This window comes from Schistocerca cancellata, chromosome 7 (assembly GCF_023864275.1).
Source record: "Schistocerca cancellata isolate TAMUIC-IGC-003103 chromosome 7, iqSchCanc2.1, whole genome shotgun sequence".
Taxonomy (NCBI): domain Eukaryota; kingdom Metazoa; phylum Arthropoda; class Insecta; order Orthoptera; family Acrididae; genus Schistocerca; species Schistocerca cancellata.
The window spans coordinates 40,948,596-40,972,467 of record NC_064632.1 but is presented as its reverse complement, the minus strand read 5'-3'; the positions used below and the strand labels follow the sequence as shown (position 1 = coordinate 40,972,467).

The 23,872-nt window shown below is 39.3% G+C and overlaps 2 protein-coding genes across 7 annotated transcripts in view; one reads left to right on the top strand and one right to left on the bottom strand.

Moving 5' to 3' along the window:
* The window catches only part of LOC126092422 (protein YIPF6), a 77,226-nt gene extending 60,113 nt beyond the window's left edge, over positions 1-17,113 (bottom strand). For both annotated transcript variants that reach the window (XR_007521332.1, XM_049908013.1), the window contains exons 1-2: positions 16,962-17,113; positions 10,791-10,910 (exon numbers count right to left, since the gene is read on the bottom strand). Coding sequence is in view for 1 of the 2 variants with exons in the window: in XM_049908013.1 (XP_049763970.1) it covers positions 10,791-10,910; positions 16,962-16,991 (150 nt within the window). In the remaining variant the exon portion in view is untranslated. The remainder of the gene's footprint in view (positions 1-10,790; positions 10,911-16,961) is intronic.
* Positions 17,106-23,872, top strand: part of LOC126092421 (coiled-coil domain-containing protein 134-like) — a 55,823-nt gene continuing 49,056 nt past the window's right edge. Inside the window, exon 1 of one of the 5 annotated variants that reach the window (XM_049908007.1) lies at positions 17,106-17,378. In XM_049908007.1, coding sequence (XP_049763964.1) covers positions 17,240-17,378 — 139 coding nt within the window. In that variant the 5' untranslated portion in view covers positions 17,106-17,239. Of the gene's footprint in view, positions 17,379-17,536; positions 17,677-17,748; positions 17,787-18,166; positions 18,229-23,872 lie in introns of those variants that run through there. The other 4 variants (XM_049908011.1, XM_049908012.1, XM_049908010.1 and 1 more) reach the window with 4 other exon arrangements.

Genomic DNA, 23,872 nt, shown 5'->3' with positions numbered 1-23,872 from the left:
TTCTCATTACTTTCGTCTTTCTTTGATTTACTCTTGTTCCATATTCTCTACTCATTAGAATGTTGATTCCATGCAGCAGATTAAGTAATTCTTCCACACTTTCACTCAGGATAGCTATGTCATCAGTGAATCACATCATTGATATCCTTTCACCTTGAATTTTAATCACACTGCTAAACCTTTCTTTTATCTTCATCATTGCTTCTTCGATGTACAGATTGAACAGTATAGGCAAAAGACTACATCCCTGTCTTACACACTTTTTAATGTGAGCACCTCGTTCTTGATCATCCACTCTTACTATTCCCTCTTGGCTCTTGTACATACTGTATATTAAACATCTCTCTCTATAGCTTACCCCTTTTTCTCTCAGAATTTTGAACATCTTGCACCATTTTACACTGCCGAATGAAAAATCCTATGAACATTTCTTGATTTTTCTTTAGTCTTGCTTCTACTATCAACCACTACGTCAGAATTGCCTCTATGGTGCTTTTACTTTTCCTAAAACCAAACTGAACGTCATCTAACACATCATCAATTTTCTTTTCCATTCTTCTGTATATCATTCTTGCCAGAAACTTGAATGCATGAGCTATTACGCTGACTGTGCAATAATTTTTGCACCTGGCAGCTCTTGCAGTCTTCGGAATTAAGATATTTTCCCGAAAGTCAGATGGTATGTCGTCAGGCTCATACACTACTCACCAATGTGAATAGTCATTTTGTTGTAATTCTTCATGCTTTCCCGGCGATCTGTTGACATCTTGGATATTCGGGAATCCAGCCAGACATTTGTGTCGTTCTGGCACGATATTTCAACAGTGTGCCTTGCTGACTTCTTCAGGTGCTACCTGAAACTGGTCCTTGGGTCGATCGAGCCCAGTATTTATGCCTGGAAAGAGCTGCGCATTCCGTCTTCAGTCTGCGCAGAGTCGAGTGTTCCCACTGTGGTCCACGCCTGCCACACTCGGCTTCAATGGACACCTCCAGTCGCGGATGTTCCGACTGCCGTCCACGCCCGTTCTGGCCATTCCTAACGGTTGTGGACATCATCTGAGGTGTGTCAGACCCGAACTGAGATGTTGGGTACGCTGTCTCATGACTGTTACAATCATAGTAACAGTCATGAGACAGCGTACCCAACATCTCAGTTCGGGTCTGATACACCTCATATGATGTCCACAACCATTGGGGACGGACAAAACGGGCGCGGATGGCAGTCGGAACATCTGTGACTGGAGGTGTCCATTGAAGCCGAGTCTGGTGGGCACAGACCACAGAGGGAACACTCGACTCGGCGTGGACCAAAGACGGAACGCCCAGCTCCTTCCAGGCATAAATACTGGACTCGATTGACCCAAGGACCAGTCTCAGGTAGTACCTGAAGAAGACAGCAAGGCATGCTGTTGTAATATTGTGCCAGAATGATGCGAATATCCAGCTGGATTCCCGAATATCCAAGATGTCAGTCATTTTGTTGCTACTTCCTGGGATGTTATCTACCCCTTCTGCCTTATTTGATCTTAAGTCCTTCAAAGCTCTTTCAAATTCTGATTCTAATATTGGATTCCCTCTCTCTTCTAAACTGACTCCCATTTCTTCTTCTATCAAATCAGACAAATCTTTCCCCTCATAGAGGCCTTTCCACCCATCCACTCTTTCCTCTGCATTTAACAGTGGAATCACCGTTGCACTCTTAATGTTACCACCCTTGTTTTAAATTTCATCAAAGGTTGTTTTGGCTTTCCTATATGCTCAGTCACTGCTTCCAACAATCATTTCTTTTTCAATTTCTTTATGTTTTTTATGCAGCCATTTCATCTTAGTGTCCCTGCACTACTTATTTATTTTTTCCTCAGCGACTTCCATTTCTGTATTCCTGAATTTCCCTTAACATTTTTGTATTTCCTTCTTTCATCAATCAACTGAAATATTTCTTCAGTTACCCATGGTTTCTTCGCAGTTACTTTCTTTGTATTTATGTTTCCTTTCCGATTTCTGTGAATGCCCTTTTTAGAGACGTCCATTCCTCTGCAACTGTACTGCCTACTGAGCTATTTGTTATTGCTGAATCTATAGCCTTAGAGAACTTCAAGCGTATCTTGTCATTCCTTAGTATTTCCATATCCCACTTCTTTGCGTACTGATTCTTTCTGACTAATCTCTTAAACTTCAGCCTATGATTCATCACCACCACATTGTGATTTGAGTCTTTATCTGCTCCTACGTATGCCTTACAATACAGTATCTGATTTCAGAATCTCTGTCTGACCATGATGTAACCTAACTGAAATCTTCCCATATCACTCGACCTTTTCCAAGTATACCTCCTCCTCTTGTGATTGTGATTCTTGAACAGAGAATTCACTATTACTAGTTGAAATTTATTATAGAACTCAATTGGTATTTCTCTTGTCTCATTCCTTGTTCCAAGCCCATATTCTCCTGTAAATGTTTCTCCTACTCTTTCCCTACAACTGCATTCCAGTCCCCCATGACTATTAGATTTTCATCTCCATTTATGTACTGTGTTACTCTTTCAATATCCCCATACACTTCCACTACATCTTCAGCTTGCGACATCAGAACTATCACTGTCGACACTGGTTTGCTGTCGATTCTGTTAAGAACAACCCTACCATTGAACTGTTCACAGTAACACACTCTCTGTCTTACCTTTCTATTCATAACGAATCCTCCTCCTCATATATCACATACTATAGACATACTTTTTACCATGCATCTATGACAGAATAACTGAGACACAAGCAAATTATAAGTTCAAATCTCTCGTTAGAATCACTTCTCCCAGTTGTAGGTAGTTCCCGTAATAGATTAGAAATTGCTTCATTACTATCTCTATAACAATAAACAAACTAATGAGAGAATAACACACCAGTAACTAAGTAATGACTACTATATTGCTATATGACCTACACCATATTATTATTATTATTATTATTATTATTATTATCATCATCATCATCATTATTAGGTCCGTTAGAAAAGCAGACGACCTCACTTATTTTTGTGAATATCCGATGGATTTGAATCTAGTGCACTTGCATGACCTTGAACCTTCACGTGCATGTGTGAATTTTTCCCCACCTGTCCATAGTGTCAGTTACTGGCAAGCAGCAGTTGAGTGAGGTAGCGTGTAGTGCTTGCATCAGTTTTTCATTACAAGAGAAATGACAGAACAAGTGTAGCAGCGCTACTGCAGCAAATATTGCCAGAAAGTGGGCGAACAACAGGTGGAAACCATTCGGAAGATTCATGCTGCATTTGGTGACGATGCTATGAGCATTACACACATTAAGGAGTGGTAAAAACAGTTTAAAGACATCTGCACATTGGTGGAGAGTGAGTCACGCTCCAGTCGGGAATAAACATGTCGAAATGACCAAGTCATTGCCAAAGTGAATGTTATAATGATGAGGGACTCTCATGTGGTATCAGAGAAATTGTAGAACAGGTGGATATCAGCAATTTTTTGGCACATTCCATTGTGACTGAAGATTTAGCCTTACAGAGTGTCGCTGAAACTCGTGCTTAAGCTGCTGATGGTGAAGCAAAAGCAACTGTGTGCTGAAGTCTGACAGGACATGCTAGACTCCATAAACAGTGACCCTTACTTTGTGAACACCATAATCACTGATGACGAGTCCTGGGTGTACAGGTACAACCTGGTAACCAAATCCGCAGTTGTCACAGTGAAAGCATTTCTTGTCAACAAGACCAAAGAAGTCATGCTGACTGCTCTTCTTGACTCTTGCACTGTAGTACACCATGAATATGCACCACAAGGTCAAACAACCACCAAAAAATATTAAAAGGATAATAATGCTGTGTGGCACAAGATACCAGGATTGTAGTCAACAGCAAATTGGCACCTCCATCACAACAATGCTCCAGCACATTCCCTGCACTTATTTCAGAATTTATGACGAAAAACAAGATTCCTGTGCTGCAACAGGCACATTACTCTCCTGATATGGCCCCCTACAACTTCTGGCTGTCCCCTCAATTCAAGAGGCCACTGTAAGGAAAGCAGTTACAAACAAGAGAGAGCATTATAGCAGCAATGACAGCTGAGCTAAATTCCTTTCCAAAAGAGGTTTTTTCGGCATTCTTCCAATACTGGCAGCATATCTGGCAGAAGTGTGTAGAGTCACAATGGAAGTACTCTGAGGGTGATTAGGGGTCCAACACTTCAGGTAGGCCAATTTTCTTTCCCTGTTCACAAGTCAGATACTTTTCTAACAGACCTCGTATTATTATTTTGCTGGGACCATCTAGTCCATTTTTCATAATATTAACACTCAGGTAATTAAATTTTTCTACACCGTTGATGTATCTATATGCAAGGTGGCAACCAATGTCGTCCCTCCACTTTGAGTGTAAGACCCACATCACTTGCCCACCTTACATTTTTAATACACAACAAAGCAATTTGCATATGGTTTTGCGGAACTATTTCTAGTTATTTTCATCCGGGAGTAATTAAGTGAAGCAAATGAGGATTAAATGTCATATTTCATGCAAATAGCAAATTTTAAAGCAGATTAAACTAATTCAATTAGCTTCAGTTTCTGTAAGCGAGTCACAATGCGCCTTGCGGAATGAAATGAGGGAATGACCAAATAGGGGTGGTTTGTAGTGGCCAACACGGGTTTCCTGAAAGAAAGACAGCTGACATGCCACCCCTGGTGGTGGCAGGCTTTGTATAGGATGGGGGTGGGGTAGTGCACTCGTCACACACTGTAAAACTCAAAGCTGTGATTTTTCCACTATGTGGAAAGCTGGCCCAAACTCAGTTTTTTGCAGCCAAGGCACAAAGGACAGGTATAGCAATGCTATGGGCCACGTTGGTGAGATGCACTCCTTAAAAGCCTCTCACACCCCTGCTCTTAGTGTGTGATTCTGCAGAAACATTCCGATGATTCCATTAGTGATGGAGAAGCCTCGAGAATGTTTCATCTTAAAATGCCTCCCAGGAGTGAGCCACTGGCTGAAACTGTGTGATGCGGGAAGATGATTCTCATGTACACAATGTTTGGAGGGAAGACAGGGAACTGGCGGAAATTTTGTTGCAAGATGACGATGGGGCAGCCACTGGTGCAGAGTAGGAGAAACTGATGCTACGCTCGATCTGAAAAAAGGCAATATGTATTCTGACTGCTTTAGCAAGCAGTCATATTAGTCTGTATTGTCTGCTACGGAGCACAGAGATAGTAGATTTACCTGTCTGGTAGCCTGGACAGGAACATGTTGTTTACCGCGATAGTGCATCATCGGAGTTGCAGCTCCATGGGCCATCTACATAGCAACCAATCGAGCAGTGCAAGCATTTGACAACAACACCAGGTACAGATGCAATTATTATTGGTAAATATATGCAACACACTTTTCGTGGTCACCACTTTACATAATTTATTCTGTTAGACTTGATAGAATATAAACGGAATTTTGTGCTTTATATCTGGATAGGGAGAGTTCCACCCATCACAGAAGCTCTTTTCCAATTTTACTGTATAGATTTCTCTTCTTACCACTTAATGAAAAATTTTAACAGTATTCTAATTAAGTTGTCTCTGCTGAACTGAATGAATTTAATAATTATTCTGGTACTCACAGCAATTATCTGTTCGTAATATCCATTCCTTGGCTCCCACCAACCATTAATTTTGGAAGGTTATAAAAAAACTGGTCACACTCCAGTTAGTTGTATAGCAGAGTGAACGCAGTAATGTCAGATAGCGAGCTGTGCAATTAAATAAACTCCTCTCTTGGGTTAATTCTTTGACTTTCGAGTCTACATTGTAATCATTTGTATAGTGAATTGTAACTTTCTTGTGATGACTCGGTGGCCAGTTCCCATATATTTTGTCCATAGTTTTGGGAATTAGGGGGGGGGGGGGCATTTTTGATGTTAGTCATTACTTCTGTTTTTTAACTGATTTCTGCAGGGCAGTTTGCTCGGCAGTTCCCTGTAACTGTTTGATCTGAGTCCTTGTAGTTTCTATGTCATTTGATAAAATAGCTGTACTTTCAGGAAAACTAGACAGATGGCCTATCATGATCCCCTTGGATTTAGTTCCCATTCTCACTGGGGTATATTTGGTTTCTATCTCTTTCACCAGGTCCTAATGATTTATGTGAGAACACAGTTAAAAGCATAAGAGGCAGCCCATCATCTTGTCTGACTGTTGTTCAGACCTCAGAGAATTTTGAGGGCATCCCAGGAACTTTAGCTTGGATTTTGTATTCATCAAGGTAGCTCTAATTAATGCCAGCAGTTACAATTAAGGGTGTGTAACAGGACTTCAAGGTCTACTGAATCAAAGGCTTTCTTGAAGTCCACTAAGACTGACACATACTGCTTTGATTTTGGAGTATAATGGCTGATGATGCTTTTGAGATTATTGATCTCCCTTTGGCTGCTGAACAATCTTTCCTGAAACCCTTTGGTAGCTCCCTGTTTTATGTTCAACTTGGACTTCAAATGCTCCAGCAGGGCATGCCAGAAAATTTTGTTTGTTACAGGTAGCAGGTATGTCCCTCTGTAGTTTTGCTCTATTGTTATTGTTGTTGTTGTTAGTGGCAGTTGTCAGGCACAAAGCATTGGCAACACAAAGTCTTCCACTTTATGCAGTGTAGTAAGGAGTCCAACAATCAAGTGAGCTACAAATGGTAAGTATAGTGTACACATTTTAATTTGGCTTATTTCAGAATGGTGGCTCAAGGTGTGGGTAAAGAAATTGCCTCTGGGGAACAGACTGGTGGAGAGGCAGCATGTTTCTGTAACAAGAGTCTAGCTTCAATATGGATAGTTAGCTTTCTTTTCTGAGGAGCAGCTACAGGTAGTACTCATGATGCACTAAGAATTGCTTAATAGGTTGTTAGAAAAAAGCAGTGCCAATTGTCTCATTGACTCATTAGTTCATGGTTAAATAAAACCCCTACAAAAACTAAATATCATTTATCTTTTGTTGTTTTAAAAAGGGAAGTGTTCAAAGCAAATTCTTTTTCATTCTAACAGCACTAATGTTGTTGATTGAGTGGGGAACAGGGGGGAGGGGGGGAGGGGTATTGTCTAATATCTGATTGCACTCAGGGATAATGGCCTCAAAAAGGTTGGGAACCACTGCCATAAAAGCTTTACATCAAGCTGCAAGTACAACTCCTACACAGATACAATGGCACATATCATAAATCTAAAAATGTGCCGTCATTTTGAGATCTCCACTACTGTTACTTTCTAGATATCATTTAGTCATTTATAACAACCAACCAATCCTAGTTATGGGGAAATTCACTGTCCATACAGTCTGTACCCAAGTTGCTTGGTCCATCAAAAATTCTTCATCTGGCAACCCTCAGATTGTTATTTAATAACTCTAGGGAAAATGTTTGGTTTGTACATCTGGAATGGACAAAGAAACCAGCAGTGGCAGAACACAGCCAAACTGAAGACCACACATTTGATTCTGAGAACACCAATTTGCGGTAGTGAGCCAGCGGATAATAAGAAAATATAATAAGGGAATCTCTCTCTCTCTCAAAAAGTTTCAAGATACATATTTGTGTCTTAATATATTTTCACAATATTGTAACATTCCAGCCTGGATTTTCCATTGTTTGATATTTGTGTCTTAGTTGCATCTTAGTTTCAACTATCCACATGACATTGTCAGAAGCATGCAGTTTTGGTATAAGAAGAATACTAATCAATTGTAGCTAATGTCCTGGCTTCTGAATTGACAACTATGAACTCTACTAGATACACAAAGAATGTATTCAAACATCTGCTCAGGGCTCCACATAGGCATCATCATAATTTCCAGGGATTGTGATATACACGGTGAATCACTTAAAACTGGCACCACAGATATTGCAGAAATGGAAAATGCTATTGATGTGCAGTTTTCACGGAATGGATTGGTAGTCAGGGGTTCGTATTGTTAGACAATCAACAGATTGTAATAACACTTAGAAAGTATATTTTTTGTACAAATATGCACTTTTTTTTAAAAATGGAACAGTGCCTATTGACATGACCAAACTAAAAGTAGGGTGAATTAGAATATCAGTGGTGTTCGTTGCAGGAGTCTAGGGTGAGTTGTTTACAAGATATCATATTTTGAGAAGTTCCCAGACTAACACTTGTACAATAACTGTGGTAGCACACACTAAAGAACAATACAACTGCATACACTGGTCATGTGGATTCTGAACAGTAACAAGACACCTGACCATTTTAAGATGTGTTCACAATGACCACCGGCAGTGATAATACATGCTTCCAGTCTTGTACGGAACAATGGCTTCACACATGCTAGCATTTCAGTAAAGATTACAGAGCAAGCTGCAGTAAAACGTCATTGTATATCATTGAATGTAGTTGGTATGTCCTTGTAGGCAGCATCTTTTAGCCTTCCCCACAGAGAAAAGTCTACAGGCATCAAATCAGGGGAACAGGCTGGCCAACATACAGGTCTTCTACATCCAATCCAATGATTTTGAAGCAGTTCATGAAGATATGCTGTAGTACTTAGTGTTGGTACACAAGTTTCTCCTAGTCTGCAGAGGATCATCATCTAGTATCTGTGGAAGATGGTCTGTTAGGAAGCTGCAATACTTGTGTGCGTTCAGTGTTCTGTCTATGGAAAATGGGCCTATGAGCTGATGGTTCACTATCCCACACCACATGTTTACACTCCATGGACACTGATGTTTCGTCTGATGAATCCAATAAGGATTGTCAACAGACCAACAGTGCACATTTTGATGGTTCACCTGGTCATGATTGGTAAATGTGGCTTCATAACTAAATGCCAATGTACAGAAGTTTACATGATTCTCACAATCGTTTCCATGCAGTTCTTGATGAAGAGAGAGATGTGATAGGGGTGGAATCTATGTCAATGGAAAATGCGGAGGCCACTTGCCTGACTCATGTCACTTCCTTGTGTGATTGTGCAGGAGCTAATTTTTGGGTCAACTGCAACAGCAGCAAGAACATTAATTTCCCCCTCTTCTGTTGTCACTTGTTTTATTCTGTTATATTGACTAAGTGCTACACTTCACTTTCATGCAAACTGGTTGGAGAGGTTGATAAGTAACTGCCAAGATTGTTGAGGCCTATTGGAGTATTTCGCTGCATACACTGTATAAGAATTAACTGCATTCTTCCTACACTCTCCACACACAATAAGCATGTCTGCTTTTTCTGCATTAGTAAAGCCCATCACCCACACACGATCTACGGTTTGAACTGTCACACAATGACTGATTAGCAAGCTGCAATGCACTCGAGGAACACACAAGCATGCTGTGAGCAAACATAACAACATTGTACCTAGCAATTATGCAGGTTGAATGTCACAAACAATAGTCAGTGTGGAAATTTTTCAAAATACAATTCTTGTAAACAATTCACACTACAAGCCTGTAACAAACACCACTGAAATTCTAATTTACCCTGCTTTTAGTCTTTTAATGTCTGTTAGCACTGATCCATTTAAAAAGATATATGTTTGCACAAAAAATACACTTTCCAAGTGTTATTACTGTCTGTTGATGGGCTACCAATCCATTCTGTCAAAACTGCACATCAATAGCACTTTCCATTTCTATAATATTTGAGGTGCAAGTTTTAGGTGATTCACCCTGTATATCTAGTGGATCTATCTAACTCAGACCACAATATATCCCAATGGATGCAAATTTTGTGTAGTACATTCAAACTTTTAATGTAATTCGATATATAAAAAACCTACTCACCACATGACGACACAACACACACATAAAAGAAGGTCATAATTATGCAATCTTTCGGAGCTAGTGGCTCTCTCTTCCAGCAGAAGGGCTGAAGGGGAAGGAAGCTGGGTGAAGGAAAAGGACTGGGGAAGTCTAGGAAAAGGATAAATTTTGGAAAAGACACCCAGAACTGCAGGTCAGGGGAGACTTACACGACGGGATGAGAAGGAAATACTTAGACCTTTTCCTTCACCCCTCTTCCTTGCCTTTCAACCCTTCTGTCAGAAGAAGGATCCACTGGCTCTGAAAGCTTGCAAAATTATAACCTCCTTTTATGTGCATGTTGTGCCACTGCTTCATGAATAATTTTTTTTATATGTTTTGAACATGGCTGTGATTAGCAACCGTAATTAATTACAATCAGAAGAAACTGTTACCTTACATGGGGTTAAAAGGAAATTTGAGTGTCATCGTTCTAGTCAAAACATTAAAACCACAATTAAAACATTTTCCACCTGAATACATAACAGGTATAGTGAAAATTTTAAACAACATATAAATATGCCACTAAGGGCACTACAGTGGTATAGGACACGAATGAGTAACATCCAATTACATTACATTGTTAAAAATTGTTTGTTTTCATTGTTACATTCAGACTTTTGTTGTTCCCAGAACAGCAAATTCATAATAAAATCCTGTACATTTTATTAATATTGGTTTTTGCATCCATATCACCCATCCCAACTGCCAACATGCAAGTCTCACCCTGTGATATTTATTATATCTGATTTTATAACTAACAGAGCTACTACCTGACATCCAAAAATCATCACTGAAGGGTGTACTGCATATTACTAATACATGTAACAAAGTGGTCAGCTTTCAGTGAGGCATGACAGACAATGGCTAGTTTAAATTACTGGCTACTCCTTCTACGATATTCCACAAATAACACAAAAATTTTGTCAACTGAAGGCATTATTTCTTCATTGGTTTCAGAAGAAACTCATTTGCCATCTTACCACAGTATCCCTGATTGGTTCATCTAAAGTGTTGAAGTCAGGTTTTCCTTGCTGTTGGTTTTGTTGCTGGTTTGGGACTATCATTTCCCCTTCAACAGACCCACTGAAGTCATCGTACATCTGCAACAAGCATTTCATTTTAAATTTCAAAGAAGATATATTTTACATGTGTCTTTTAATGATTCATAAACAAACGCCAGAAGGAGAGGAAAATGGACTCACTTCTACTGTATACTGTTTCTTGTAATTCTAGAAAAACTTGATAAAATCAACATGTTAAATAGGAGAATAATACAACATGTCACAAAAGATAGTGAACAGATAGCACCATACAGCAAAATGAAAACACATGGATTACATGATCTGCCGCAAGATAGAAGGAAAAAGCCCACTGTAGCGTGAAGGTATTTTCCCTGATGGGTTTATACTTAAAAATATTATATCTTGATGCACCCACTTAGCCACGCATGTTAATATGACCAATTCTGGGACGGGGCTTAAGAATGAGGGGGCGATGTGCTAGCCAGCTTGGCTATGGTTTTTACGCAGATTCCCATGCCCCACTAGGTGCATACTGGTCTGGTTCCCATGTTCTGCCGAAGACATGCACTACACAAACATTTAGAAAACTTTCTCACATTGGCACACAGAATTTACTCTATAAGCAGACTACAACAAATCATTGTAGCCCTGTCATACGTTTCAGTGAGAAGTATCTTTTTTTTTCATGATGATAACTAGTTTTGGACAACTGTGTCCATTTTCAGATCATCCATATTATATGTGAAACAATACAGGCAATATCCTATGTACAAAAACTGTCCCTGCCGTGATGATCAAAGCAGCACCATGCCAGACTCAACAACAGTAATTAGACCAAGTAGGATGGACATTCTCTAATGTCTGTCCTATGTTGTCTAATTACTGTTGTTGCATCGGCCATAGTGCTGGTCTGCAGGGACAGTTCTTGTACATAGGCTATTGCCTATATTGTCACACTTGCAATATGGATGATTTGAAAGTAACATGGGGGTCCAAAACTAGTTACCATCAAGAAATAAAAAAAAGATACTTCTCAATGCAAGTTACGCTGGAGCTACAACCATTTATTTCAATTATAACACAAGTTGTGGACCTAGTTTTCACCTGCAGCATGCTACAAGTTCATAAATAGAAGACTGATGACCTCATCTGTTTGGTCTCCGAAAACAATCAGAATCAGAATCTCCTGCTACCACCCGTCCTTTCACAAATTTCTTAGTTCCTGGCATGGGTAAGTACAGAAATTTATCCAGAGCACGTGAGTGATGTGTGTGTGTGTGGGGGGGGGGGGGGGGGGTAACTCTAAAATAGCCATTTTTTCGTATAAATGAAATGTTCAGTTTGAGATTTGTCATGCCACAAGAACTAAATATTATAGGCTATACATGCCAAAGGGACTAAATTTTATAAGTTCCAGGGAAAAAAAACTTATTATATCCCAGAGAACTAATGGTTATCCACAGTGTATGACAATTCTGTAATGAATAAGGGCTCTGTAGGCCTACTCCAGACTCAGGATGAGGATTGTAGGGGCGGGGCAGGGATGCGAGTCCTTTATTTTTTGCACACTTCCATGGTTCTTATCCTTTCCACACTATCACTTCAATAATTCAGTCCAACATCACCATAATTAACCAGTTTCACTCCATTCACAAAATATTTTACACTGTGACAGTAATTTCCTGCATCCCATTTTTGTGACAGAGCATTTGCCCTATAACTGCTGGGATAAAATTCCTAACATCTGAGGAAGCTCTCTTAGCTGCTTATGCCCTATTTTTTTTTATCCAGAATCCTCGCTTTCTAACAAAGAACCTATCACTCCCAACTAAACATCCTCCCCTCAATCCCACTAACCCATTAAACACTCCATACCCTATCTTTCTAACTTATTCTCTGTTAACTTTTCTCATATAACACACAGCTTCTGAGCACCTCCTTCAGGTTCCCCCCACTGAAATCAATCTAGCTTTTAAAACCCTTACACCTACAGAAGCCTCATTCCTACCGAAACAACTTTAGTCTCAAAATCAGATTTAACCCTGCATGACTAGTAAAATGTCAGCTTTGCTTTACTCATTCACTTCAATGGAATTATTTCTTTGCCGCCCACCCTACTGACAACAGCAAGCTTACACTGAGGCAACAAAAGTCATGGGATATCTCCTGATACAGTGTCAGACCTCCTTTTGCCCAGTGCAGTGCACCATCTCAATGTGGTAAGATCTCAACAAGTTGCTGAAAGTCCCCTGCAGAAATACCGAGCCATCCTGCCTCTGCAGCTATTGATAATTGCGAAAGTGTTGATAGGCCAGGGTTTTGTTCACTACCTGACCTCTCAGTTACGTTCCATAAATGTTTCATGGAATCAATGCTGGACAATTTTGGTGGCTAAATCATTCACTCAACCATCCACAATGTTCTCCAAACCAGTCGTAAACAACTGGCCCAGTGACATGACACATGGTCATCCACAAAAACTCCATTGTTGTTTGGGAACATGAGAGCCATGGAGGGCTGAAAACGATCTCCAAGTAGCACGACTAATGCACGATCTCCTAACCATTTCCAGTCAATGATTGGTTTGACTGGACCAGAGGACCCCACCCATTCCACGTTAAATACAGCCCACGCCATTATGGCACCACCAGCAGCTTGCACAGTGCCTTGTTGACAACTTGAGGCCATGGCTTCATGGGATCTACATTACAATCGAACCCTAACAACAGCTCTTACCAACCGAAATTGGGACTCTGACCGGGCCACAGTTGTCCAATGGTCCAGCATCCACTTGATATGGTCAGAAGCCCAGGAGAGGTGCTGCAGGTGGTTGTATTGTTAAGAAAGGTACTCGCATTGGTCATCTGCTGCCACAGCCTGGTAACACAAAATTTCACCGCACTGTCCTAACAAATATGTTCATCTATATACCACATTTCATGCAGCGCTGCTTGTCTCTTAGCACTGACAATGCTGCAAATGCCGCTGTTCTCTGCCATTACGTGAAGGCTGTCAGCCACTGCATTGTTCATGGTGAGAGGTAATGCCTGAAATCTGGTATTCTTAGCACATGCTTGACACTGTGGATTTCTAAATAGTGAATTCCCTATGATTTCCAAAATTGAATGTCCCATGCATCTAGTTCCAACTACCATTCCATGTTCAAAGTCTGTTAATTCCTGTTGTGCGGCCACAATCACATTGTAAACCTTTTCACATGAATCACCTGAGTGCAAATGACAGCTCCGCCAATGCACTGCCCTTTTATACCTTGTGTATGCAATACTACTGTCACCTGTAAATGAGCATACCGCAACCTCATGATTTTTGTCCCCTCAGTGTAAAGCATGCCTAGATCACGGACTCAAGCAAATCAAGCTCCCACCAAACACAATGCATGACCTCTAATACCCAGCCATCCTTTGATAATCTTCCCAGAATTCCTCACCTCAAATCTGACTTCACCTTTATTCCCCAAATTCCTTCACGACAAGCTCAACATAAGGTATGTAAACAGAAGAGAGAGGTACTCAGAGTGTAAAATCAATCCAGATGCAAATATCCTTCTTACAGGCAAGGACCCCGCCAATGCAGTCATGAACTGTAATGACAACATGACAGAGGATATTCATTTGCTTTCCAACAATACAACTTACAAACCTTACCACTATGATAACCCCCCCCCCCCTCCCCCCTCCATAAGGTCCAATATGAACCCCGGCACAGCCTCAAAACATTTGGTTTAACACCTTCTACATCCACTTTGTACCTTCTCATCAAACTTAACTCCACTGGTTCCCCTGGTGGTCACCCCATTTTTACTACTAATGATGCTCCATCACATACAGCCCCTGCCTTTGCTGTCCATCTTCAACATCAATTTGTGATGGATTTACCAACATCCAAGATGCTAATTATTTCTTGATTTGTGTGGGCATATTGCCTGTAGCTGCTTTACAGTTTCTGAGAGTATTTTTGTTCAATCATTACAATTACAAGCAAATGCACATTTTTCTCAACAGACGCATTTCACTTTATTGGAGTAAAGCATCATCAGTGGTGGTAATTTCTGCTTGGTTTTTCACTTACACCAGGAAATGTCTGCTAGATATCTTTTGGTTCCCTTCTTAGTAAGGCACTGATAATTGTGGTATAATTTTACAACTCTGCGGTGTACAAAACTGTACTGAGTCAAATGTCAGAAATGCATATTTCTGCAAAGCAGTGAAAACTTATACCACAATTATCAGTGCCTAATGAAGGAAGGAACAAAAAATGTGCTAGAAGATCACATTTCGTGATTTAGGAAAATAAATAAATAAAGCAGAAATTACCACCAGTGACAATACTTTAGCTCAATAAAGCAAAATGTGTCTGGTGAGAAAAACACATATTCTCTTGTAGTTGTAATGCTTGAACAAAAGTACACTCAGAAACTAATTACTTCGTCCATCATTTCCCCACATATCCTGTCCCATTACCAGCAGAATCCTTACTTGTCACTACAGATAAAGTACATTAACATCTCTCACACCCATGACCTTGTTGTCACAGAACACTAGTGTTCTCAGTGTCTCACATCAAATCTAGGAGGTCACTGAGCTTAAGGTACTCATCAAATGGATCATTGTCACAATGTCAAGTTTTGTATGCCCCTTCTCAACAAACACTACAGAGAGGTATAAACTTTAACCTAGGATATTAACAAACAGTTTAGCGGTCAAGTACTTTATAGCACTATGTCTCTTCCTCTTACCAGTCTTGTACTGGTAATGAAGATTCCTTCTGCAGCCAGAACTTGAACTGAGTCAAGGGCCTATGCATAACATATATTAGTGACCTTCACTACAGAGGTAATATTAACGACCTGTTTGTGTCTATAGTGTCAAATGTGGATATTTTGTGGAGCAACATTTACTGCCAAAAGTAATTTCATGTGGACAGGAAGATCAAAGAGAAGACATAGTAAAGGGCATGTAATTTCATATGGAATGAAACATCAAAGGTGGTGGTGGTTAGTGTTTAACATCCCGTCGACAACGAGGTCATTAGAGACAGAGCGCAAGCTCGGGTTTGGGAAGGAAATCGGCCGTGCCCTTTCAAAGGAACCATCCCGGCATTTGCCTGAAACGATTTAGGGAAATCACGGAAAACCTAAATCAGGATGGCCGGAGATGGGATTGAACCGTCGTCCTCCCGAATGCGAGTCTAGTGTGCTAACCACTGCGCCACCTCGCTCGGTTTATGAAACATCAAAAAGAAGACATAGAAAATGGCATGGCGCAGTAACTCTCATCTCATATCTAAGGGACAACAGGGCATGTACAGAATGTAGCACATCTCATTCATTCTATATAGAGCTTTCCACAAGTGGTTGTGTAAGGTTGGGATTATGGGAAAAGATCACATTGGTTCAACATACTGAACATAAACATATTCAAAGTGTATAGGTTTTGTTTTTCGAAAAAATAGACCTGTTACGCATGATACCTTCCAAACAGATGTGCTTTAATTCCAAAGGTCGCAGCAGGCATGATTAAAATAGTGTTTGGCATTACCAATGTTAAGTGGCCACACGTTGCACTATTTTCATTCTACCAAAACTATGTCTCCTGTACAATTACTTTCCATTTATTTCTACAAAACTTTGGTACCGCTATTTCCCACTACATTATTGCACTAAAGCAAAACACACACACACACACACACTACATTATATTTTGTACACGTCATTTCATTTGTTATTAGTATCACCCTTGTCATGCTACCGATTAGTACTAGACTGCCCACTTTTGTGTCATGATTTGCATACAGCAATTGTAAATCACAATACTGGGTTACTATCGCCTGTCATAAATTAAAAATTACAGTTCCAAATCCCGACCAAAGTACCTAGTTTTAGCCAGTAAACAAGAAAACGCTTTTTATAGTCTGCTTTGGTCATATAACACGATGTGTATCTACAATTGCAAGCTTCAGTTCCCAATAATTTCCATATAAATGCCACACGTCCTCAAAATTACAGGATGACAGATTACATTTGAGGTTACGTTTTCTCTGCATGTCTAAACACCACATAAGTCTTATATCAAAGTTAACAATAAACATTCGAAACACTTTTTAACATACATCTAGTTTTGCTTCGCCGCCCGATGCCATGATTGAAAAGTTCGTTTATTCCGCTTGTAACAAACCGGCCAGCCTAGCTGTTTACATCGTCGTCTACGTGTGCAAGCAGCAGACAAAAAACATTAGACTATCGCTCGCCGCCAAACATATGAAAGTGTATCAATTTTACAAAGTGCTCCTTGTAGAGCACAAGTGCAGGCCACGTGTTTTGCGAATGCGAAAGTGAAACTAAGATTGAGTTTATAGTTGTTACAAGAGTTTAACGTAACCCTGTATCGATGGACGTGATTATTTCATTATTAATTTTAAGTCTGGTGTATGTGCCTTTAATCATTGCTGTGGACCCTGAAACTAATGAAAACAAAGGTCCGGTTGATAATCAACCATTTAAAAACGATGACCCCGACGAATTACTATGTATCCTTCAATATACCTTGGCGCTGCCAAATTGTGTGTGTAAACGGCAGCAACAAAAGTTCCGTCAATAAGTCTCAGTTCTTAAAAGAGCAGTGTGCAATACATTTCCTCTAAAATGTTTGCGGTCAGTTCTGAAACCTATTTAATTAAAACTTCTGGATGTTTCCAAAACTGTCGCGGATGTCAGAATACATGCATAGCAACTAATTAATTGTCGTCTACCCTTCTGCAAAACTGATAGTTGCAGCTAAAGCCTTTTTGACATCTCACTTATTGCAGCATTTACAAAACAGTTCAGGTGATGTCAGTCTATTTCTTTTACGTTTGAACTGTTAGACATGTTTCACGCTTCCGTATAGTGTGTTTCTGCCTAAAGTTGTTTAACATGCCGTGCATCGTATTTTTAAGGTAGTAAATGCGATATTTTTATAATTAACAGCGTGTAAGTATCTAGTTAAAGTCTTCGTTCATTGATAATTATCTAGAGTTTATTACACTCTGAATTGGCCCTGATGTTACTAGATTTATAACTGAAAAACACAATATTGTGTATGTTCTACAGGATTAATTTATTTAGTTGACCATTTTTCGACGTAGAAGGCCATCATGTAGAACATACGCATTATTTCATTTTTCTTTTATAATTCTATGTTGTTCTACCAAGAAATGAGGAAGAATCCGTTACCATCTGTGGATTTAATTTACATCTACATCCACATCCATGCTCTGGAAGCCACTGTGAAGTGCATGGCAGAGGGTATGCCCCATTGTACCAGTTATTAGGGTTCCTTCCCATTCTGCTCATGTATGGAGCATGGGAAGAATGGTTGTTTGAATGTCTATGTGTGCAGTAAGTATTCTGTTCTTGTCCTCACAATCCCTTTGTGAGCGATTTGTAGGCGTTTGTAGTATATTTGTAGAATCTTAATTTAAAGCTGGACCTTGATACTTTGTTGGTAGACTGTCTCAGGATAGAGCATTTCTATCTTCAAGAATCTTCAAGTTCAGTTTCTAAGTCCTATTTAATAAGGTCCCACACACTTGAGTAATATTCTAGAATTAGTTGCACAAGTGATTTTTAAGCAGTCTCCCTTGTAGCCTGTTTGCACTTGCCCACTATTCTACTAAAGCCTACCATCTTCTTTACCCTCAACTCTCTCTGTATGTTCATTCCATTTCATAAGCCCACAAAGTGCTACACCCATGCATTTGTATGAGTTGGCCAGTTCTAACTGTGACTCGTTCATGTTATAGGATAGGCTACTATGCTTTTTTGTTTCGTGCAGTGCACAATTTTACAATTATGAACATTTACAGCGGGGTGTCAATCTCTGCACCACTTTGAAATCTTGTCAAGATATGACAGAATATTTATGCAGCCTCTTTCAGGTAACACATCATCTTCAAACAGTCTGAGGTTGTTACTAATATTGTCTGCAAGGTCATTAATATACAGCATGAACAGTAAGGGTCCTGACACTTCACTAGGGTATACTCAAAATTACTTATACATCTGACAATGACTCTCCATCCAAGATGACATGCTGTGTTCTCCCTACCAAAAAGTTCTCAGTCTATTCACAAATGTCTCTTGATCCCATCCTCCCACTACATAATCGAACTTTTGGCAATAAGCATAGGTGTGGTACTGAGTCAAATGCTTTTTGGAAGTCAAGAAATATTGCATCTACCTGACTGCCTTCACCCAAAGCTTTCGGATGTCCTGTGAAAAAGTAAGAGTTGAGTTTCACATGATCGATGTTTTCAAAATTGAGTCTGGTTGTGAAGGAGGTCATTCTGTTGAAGATAGGGTGAAGTGGGGTAAGTGTAACCATGGGGTTAGTGTAACCGGGTCAACAGAAACATCCGATCTCACGCGTCGGCTTTGACCCGTGACGTAAGGGTGTTGTGGTGTGTGACGTCATTACGGCGCGGAGTTTGGTTTGTGAGTGTGGCGTGTTTGTAGATGTTGCCTCGTTGACGTTACCTTAGTAGGAGTTTTAGGGCCTGTAATATATAGTTTACCTTTTTACTGTACTTTTTGTTTTAACGTCGTCTATGAGGCTTTTATCAGTTTGCCATTAGATTGTTCAATCTTTATGGTCTATATGTTTTGTCGCTACTCGTTATGTCTAATGAATCAATATTGTTTTTTCTTTTTTTTTATTTGTTTCTTTTTTTATCTTTTGATTGACCTACACATTGATCTGTAGCGTAGCCCTGAATACGAGGTTAGGTTGGGAGTTTTTTTTTTGGCGGGGGGGAGGGGGGGTCAGGGGGGGGGGGGCGCAGCCCCCCCCCTGCCTGGCCTTGAGTACCACTTGTTTATTATTATCTTTGTTTGCTATCAATGTTAGAAGATTGTTCTTGTGAAACCTTTGTGTGTGTTGTTTTTCTATGTGTTTTCGTCTTTGTGATACGTATGCAACGTTTTTATATCCGCCATATTGGAATTGTCGTTTATGGTCGTTTCCGCCATATTTGTGACGCTATGGGTCAAAGCCGACGGGTTGGATCGGACGCTTCCGTATTTCCGTGTAACCACGGCTTATGGTGCCTTAAAGAAGCTGTATTTTTACCTCTGACCTATCACACACATTAATTTACTCCTTTCTTTGTTATATTTAACCATAAGTTGTCAAATCTGACATAAATTGGTAATTAATTTTTGGACTTGAAGTGACGTCTACATTTTCACTCTGCGAGTGAGTGACACGCTCAGAATTTGATAGTCTGTCATTCTTGCAGTTTTAAGATAACTGCACAATTTTTTGGTTACAAACTAACTTTTGCATGACAATTTCAAATATGAGATTCATTTCACTCTACTGATAAAGCTCTTGATATGCCAGGCATGGTTACACTTACCCCAAATTTTTCCTATGTGGGGCAAGTGTAACCAACAAGCTGGGGCAAGTGTAACCAGGGGGGGTTACCCTTACCCCAAACAAACTTACCGGAACAGATTTATTTATTTAAGCCGTAACCTTGTTTTTGCTATCACACTAGATCAACTAAACTGGCCTTCCTGTACATATGGAGTTTGTGAGAGATATATTTTATTTTTTATTTAAGTCTACTATATTTTTAAACCACGTTTCCTTTTATAAAATATGACACGGTCCGACAGTGTAGTCCCACTGGTAAAACAAAAAAGGAAAGAATTGCACCAGGAGCTGAAGTTATCACTTTTCAAGATGCCATCTATAAAGAAAAAGATTTCAAAGGAAACAAGAATAATAAGGAGAAAGCAAAACGAAAGAGCATTATCGACATAAAAAGGGCTTGGTAATGAAAAGTAAATCTTCCAAACAAAGTGCTGTTACTTTATCCAAAATGGCATTTCGGAATGTTGTGAAAAAAAAGACTGGAACTTGAATCAACAAGTGACGAAAGTGAAACTGAAGGAGGTCTATCTTTAATAAGTGGTGGTGAAGAAAATGGGACCATAATAACTAACACTGGACGATCTCAGGAAAGAAATGATAAACTGTGAAGAAGAAAAAGAGGTAAACTTTTTTGAAGTCAAAGATAAAATTACAGTTGGAAACTATGTTCTGGTAGCTTTTGCAACAAAATGTAAGAAGGTTCATTTTATTGGCCATGTTACCAAAATTAGTGATTTAGGAGATACAGAAGTGATTTTCCTCAGATGCAAAAATAAGACAAAGCATGGCACCACATTCTACTGGCCTGATAGAAGAGATGAGACGGAAGTTCCATCCTCTGACGTCATTCCAGTGCCGCCTGAGCCTACTTTGAGTCGCAGGGGAGACCTGACATTTGGTGTTACATTTTATTCATACAAGATTCAGTGACTAAATAACAGTTAGGGCCTAAGTGTGAATATAATAAGTTGAATTAGGGCAGTTTAGCGTTAAACACAAATTGCCAACAACTTGAGTTCAATTACCATGAAAAATAATAGAAAGTGAACTTATAAAGTGAATTTTTCTTTTCTCTTGATACTAGATATTTTATTATTTTTGTTAAATTGCCTACTAAAGAAAAAATATTACTTTTGTAGAATTTAAACTAATAAATTACTGGCCTAAAACAAAAATAAATCATCTATGAAGCATTCTGTTTCAGTGTTTTATGGTTTAGGCTAACACTTATTTTTTAGTTTAGCTAACATTTTCTGTGTATTTCATAATATACAAAGAGGCGTGTGCAAAAAAGTTCATATCTTGAGTAAAATTTAAGATATTTTAATAATTAAAAATCCTCAAGTTCAGTAAAAATTGGATAATCAGGTCACTTACCCCAAGTCTCTTTTACAATGCTCTGTATGGGTACAACAATGTGGGGTTACACTTGCCCCGAACCGTGGGGCAAGTGTAACCTCACAACACGAAATTTTGAAAACAATTAATTGACCATATAATTTCTTTTTTCAAAAACAAAATGTAGATTGTTTAAAAGTCAATAATTTAAACTTTAAGGACGAAAAATTTCAAAATCATATCTTCAATAACAAGTTGGCAATTTGGTGTCAAGGTTGAACTATGCCAAAACGTGGTTACACTTACCCCACTTCACCCTACCTCATTATGTTTGAAATTGGAATATGTTCTAAGGTTGTACAACAAATCAGTGTCAAGAATATTGGACAGTAGTTTTGTGGGTCATTTCTATTACCCTTCTTGTAGATGTGTGTGAACTGTGCCTTTTTCCAAGAAATGGACACAGTTTTTTCCTTGAGGGCTCTATGATAGATTGTATGTAGAAGAGGGGCTAACTCAGATGCAAATTTAGTATAGAATATGAACTGGCCTGAAGTTTTGTTCAATTTTAAAGATTTCAGCTGATTCTCAAGACTATGGACACTAATACTGATTTCACTAATCTTTTCAGTGGTGCAAGGATTAAATTGTGGCAATTCTCCTGGGTTTTCGTTTGTAAAGGTATATTTGAATCTCTATATTGAGCAAGCAGTAAAGGAAAAAAAAGAAAATTTCGGAGTAGGTATTAAAATCCTTGGAGAAGAAATAAAAACTTTGAGGTTCGCCGATGACATTGTAATTCTGTCAGAGACAGCAAAGGACTTGAAAGAGCAGTTGAACGGAATGGATGGTGTCTTGAAGGGAGGATATAAGATGAACATCAACAAAAGCAAAACAAGGATAATGGAATGTAGTCGAATTAAGTCGGGTGATGCTGAGGGTATTAGATTAGGAAATGAGACACTTAAAGTAGTAAAGGAGTTTTGCTATTTGGGGAGCAAAATAACTGATGATGGACGAAGTAGAGAGGATATAAAATGTAGACTGGCAATGGCAAGGAAAGCGTTTCTGAAGAAGAGAAATTTGTTAACATCGAGTATAGAGTTAAGTGTCAGGAAGTCATTTCTGAAAGTATTTGTATGGAGTGTAGCCATGTATGGAAGTGAAACATGGACGGTAAATAGTTTGGACAAGAAGAGAATAGAAGCTTTTGAAATGTGGTGCTACAGAAGAATGCTGAAGATTAGATGGGTAGATCACATAACTAATGAGGAAGTATTGAATAGGATTGGGGAGAAGAGAAGTTTGTGGCACAACTTGACCAGAAGAAGGGATCGGTTGGTAGGACATGTTCTGAGGCATCAAGGGATCACCAATTTAGTATTGGAGGGCAGCGTGGAGGGTAAAAATCATAGGGGGAGACCAAGAGATGAATACACTAAGCAGATTCAGAAGGATATAGGTTGCAGTAGGTACTGGGAGATGAAGAAGCTTGCACAGGATAGAGTAGCATGGAGAGCTGCATCAAACCAGTCTCAGGACTGAAGACCACAAGAACAACAACAACATTTGAAAACAGAGTTAAGCGTTTCAACTTTCGCTTTACTACCCTCAGTTTCAGTTCCTCTCTCATTTGCTAAGGACTGACACTTATCATTGGTGCCACTAACAGCCTTTACATGCACCCAGAATTTCTTTGTGTTCTATGAAAGATCATTTGACAATATTCTTCTTTGGTAGCCATTGAAGGCTTCATGCATTGCTCTCTTGACAGCCAAATGTGTTTCATCCAGCATCTCTCTATCTACAGCCCTACTCTTTGTTTTACACCTACTATGCAGTAATCTCTGTTTCTTTAGAAGTGTGTGTCCAGTGACTGTATACCATGGAGAATTCCTTCCATTATGAATGGTTCTACTGGGTACGTATCTATCCAGTGCATATTCTTTTAAACTTGAGCCAAAGTTCCTCTATGTGCTCCTGTCTTATGCTGAAACTTCCAAGTTCCTTATTGAAATATGACCCTACTGATTTTTTTTTAATCTAGTTTACTGAACATATATATCTTTGTGCTTGTTTTAGTTGTCCTTTGTACTTTGATAATCATTGTTGCCACAATTGTGTCGTGGTCACTTGTACCAGTTTTGGTGTGGACAACCTGAAAGATGTCAAGTCTGTCTGTTGCCATTTCGATCTAATTTTTTTTCCATCATGAGTGGTATTCCAAACTGTCTCTTCTAAGTAGTTTTCAGAGAAGACATTTATTCA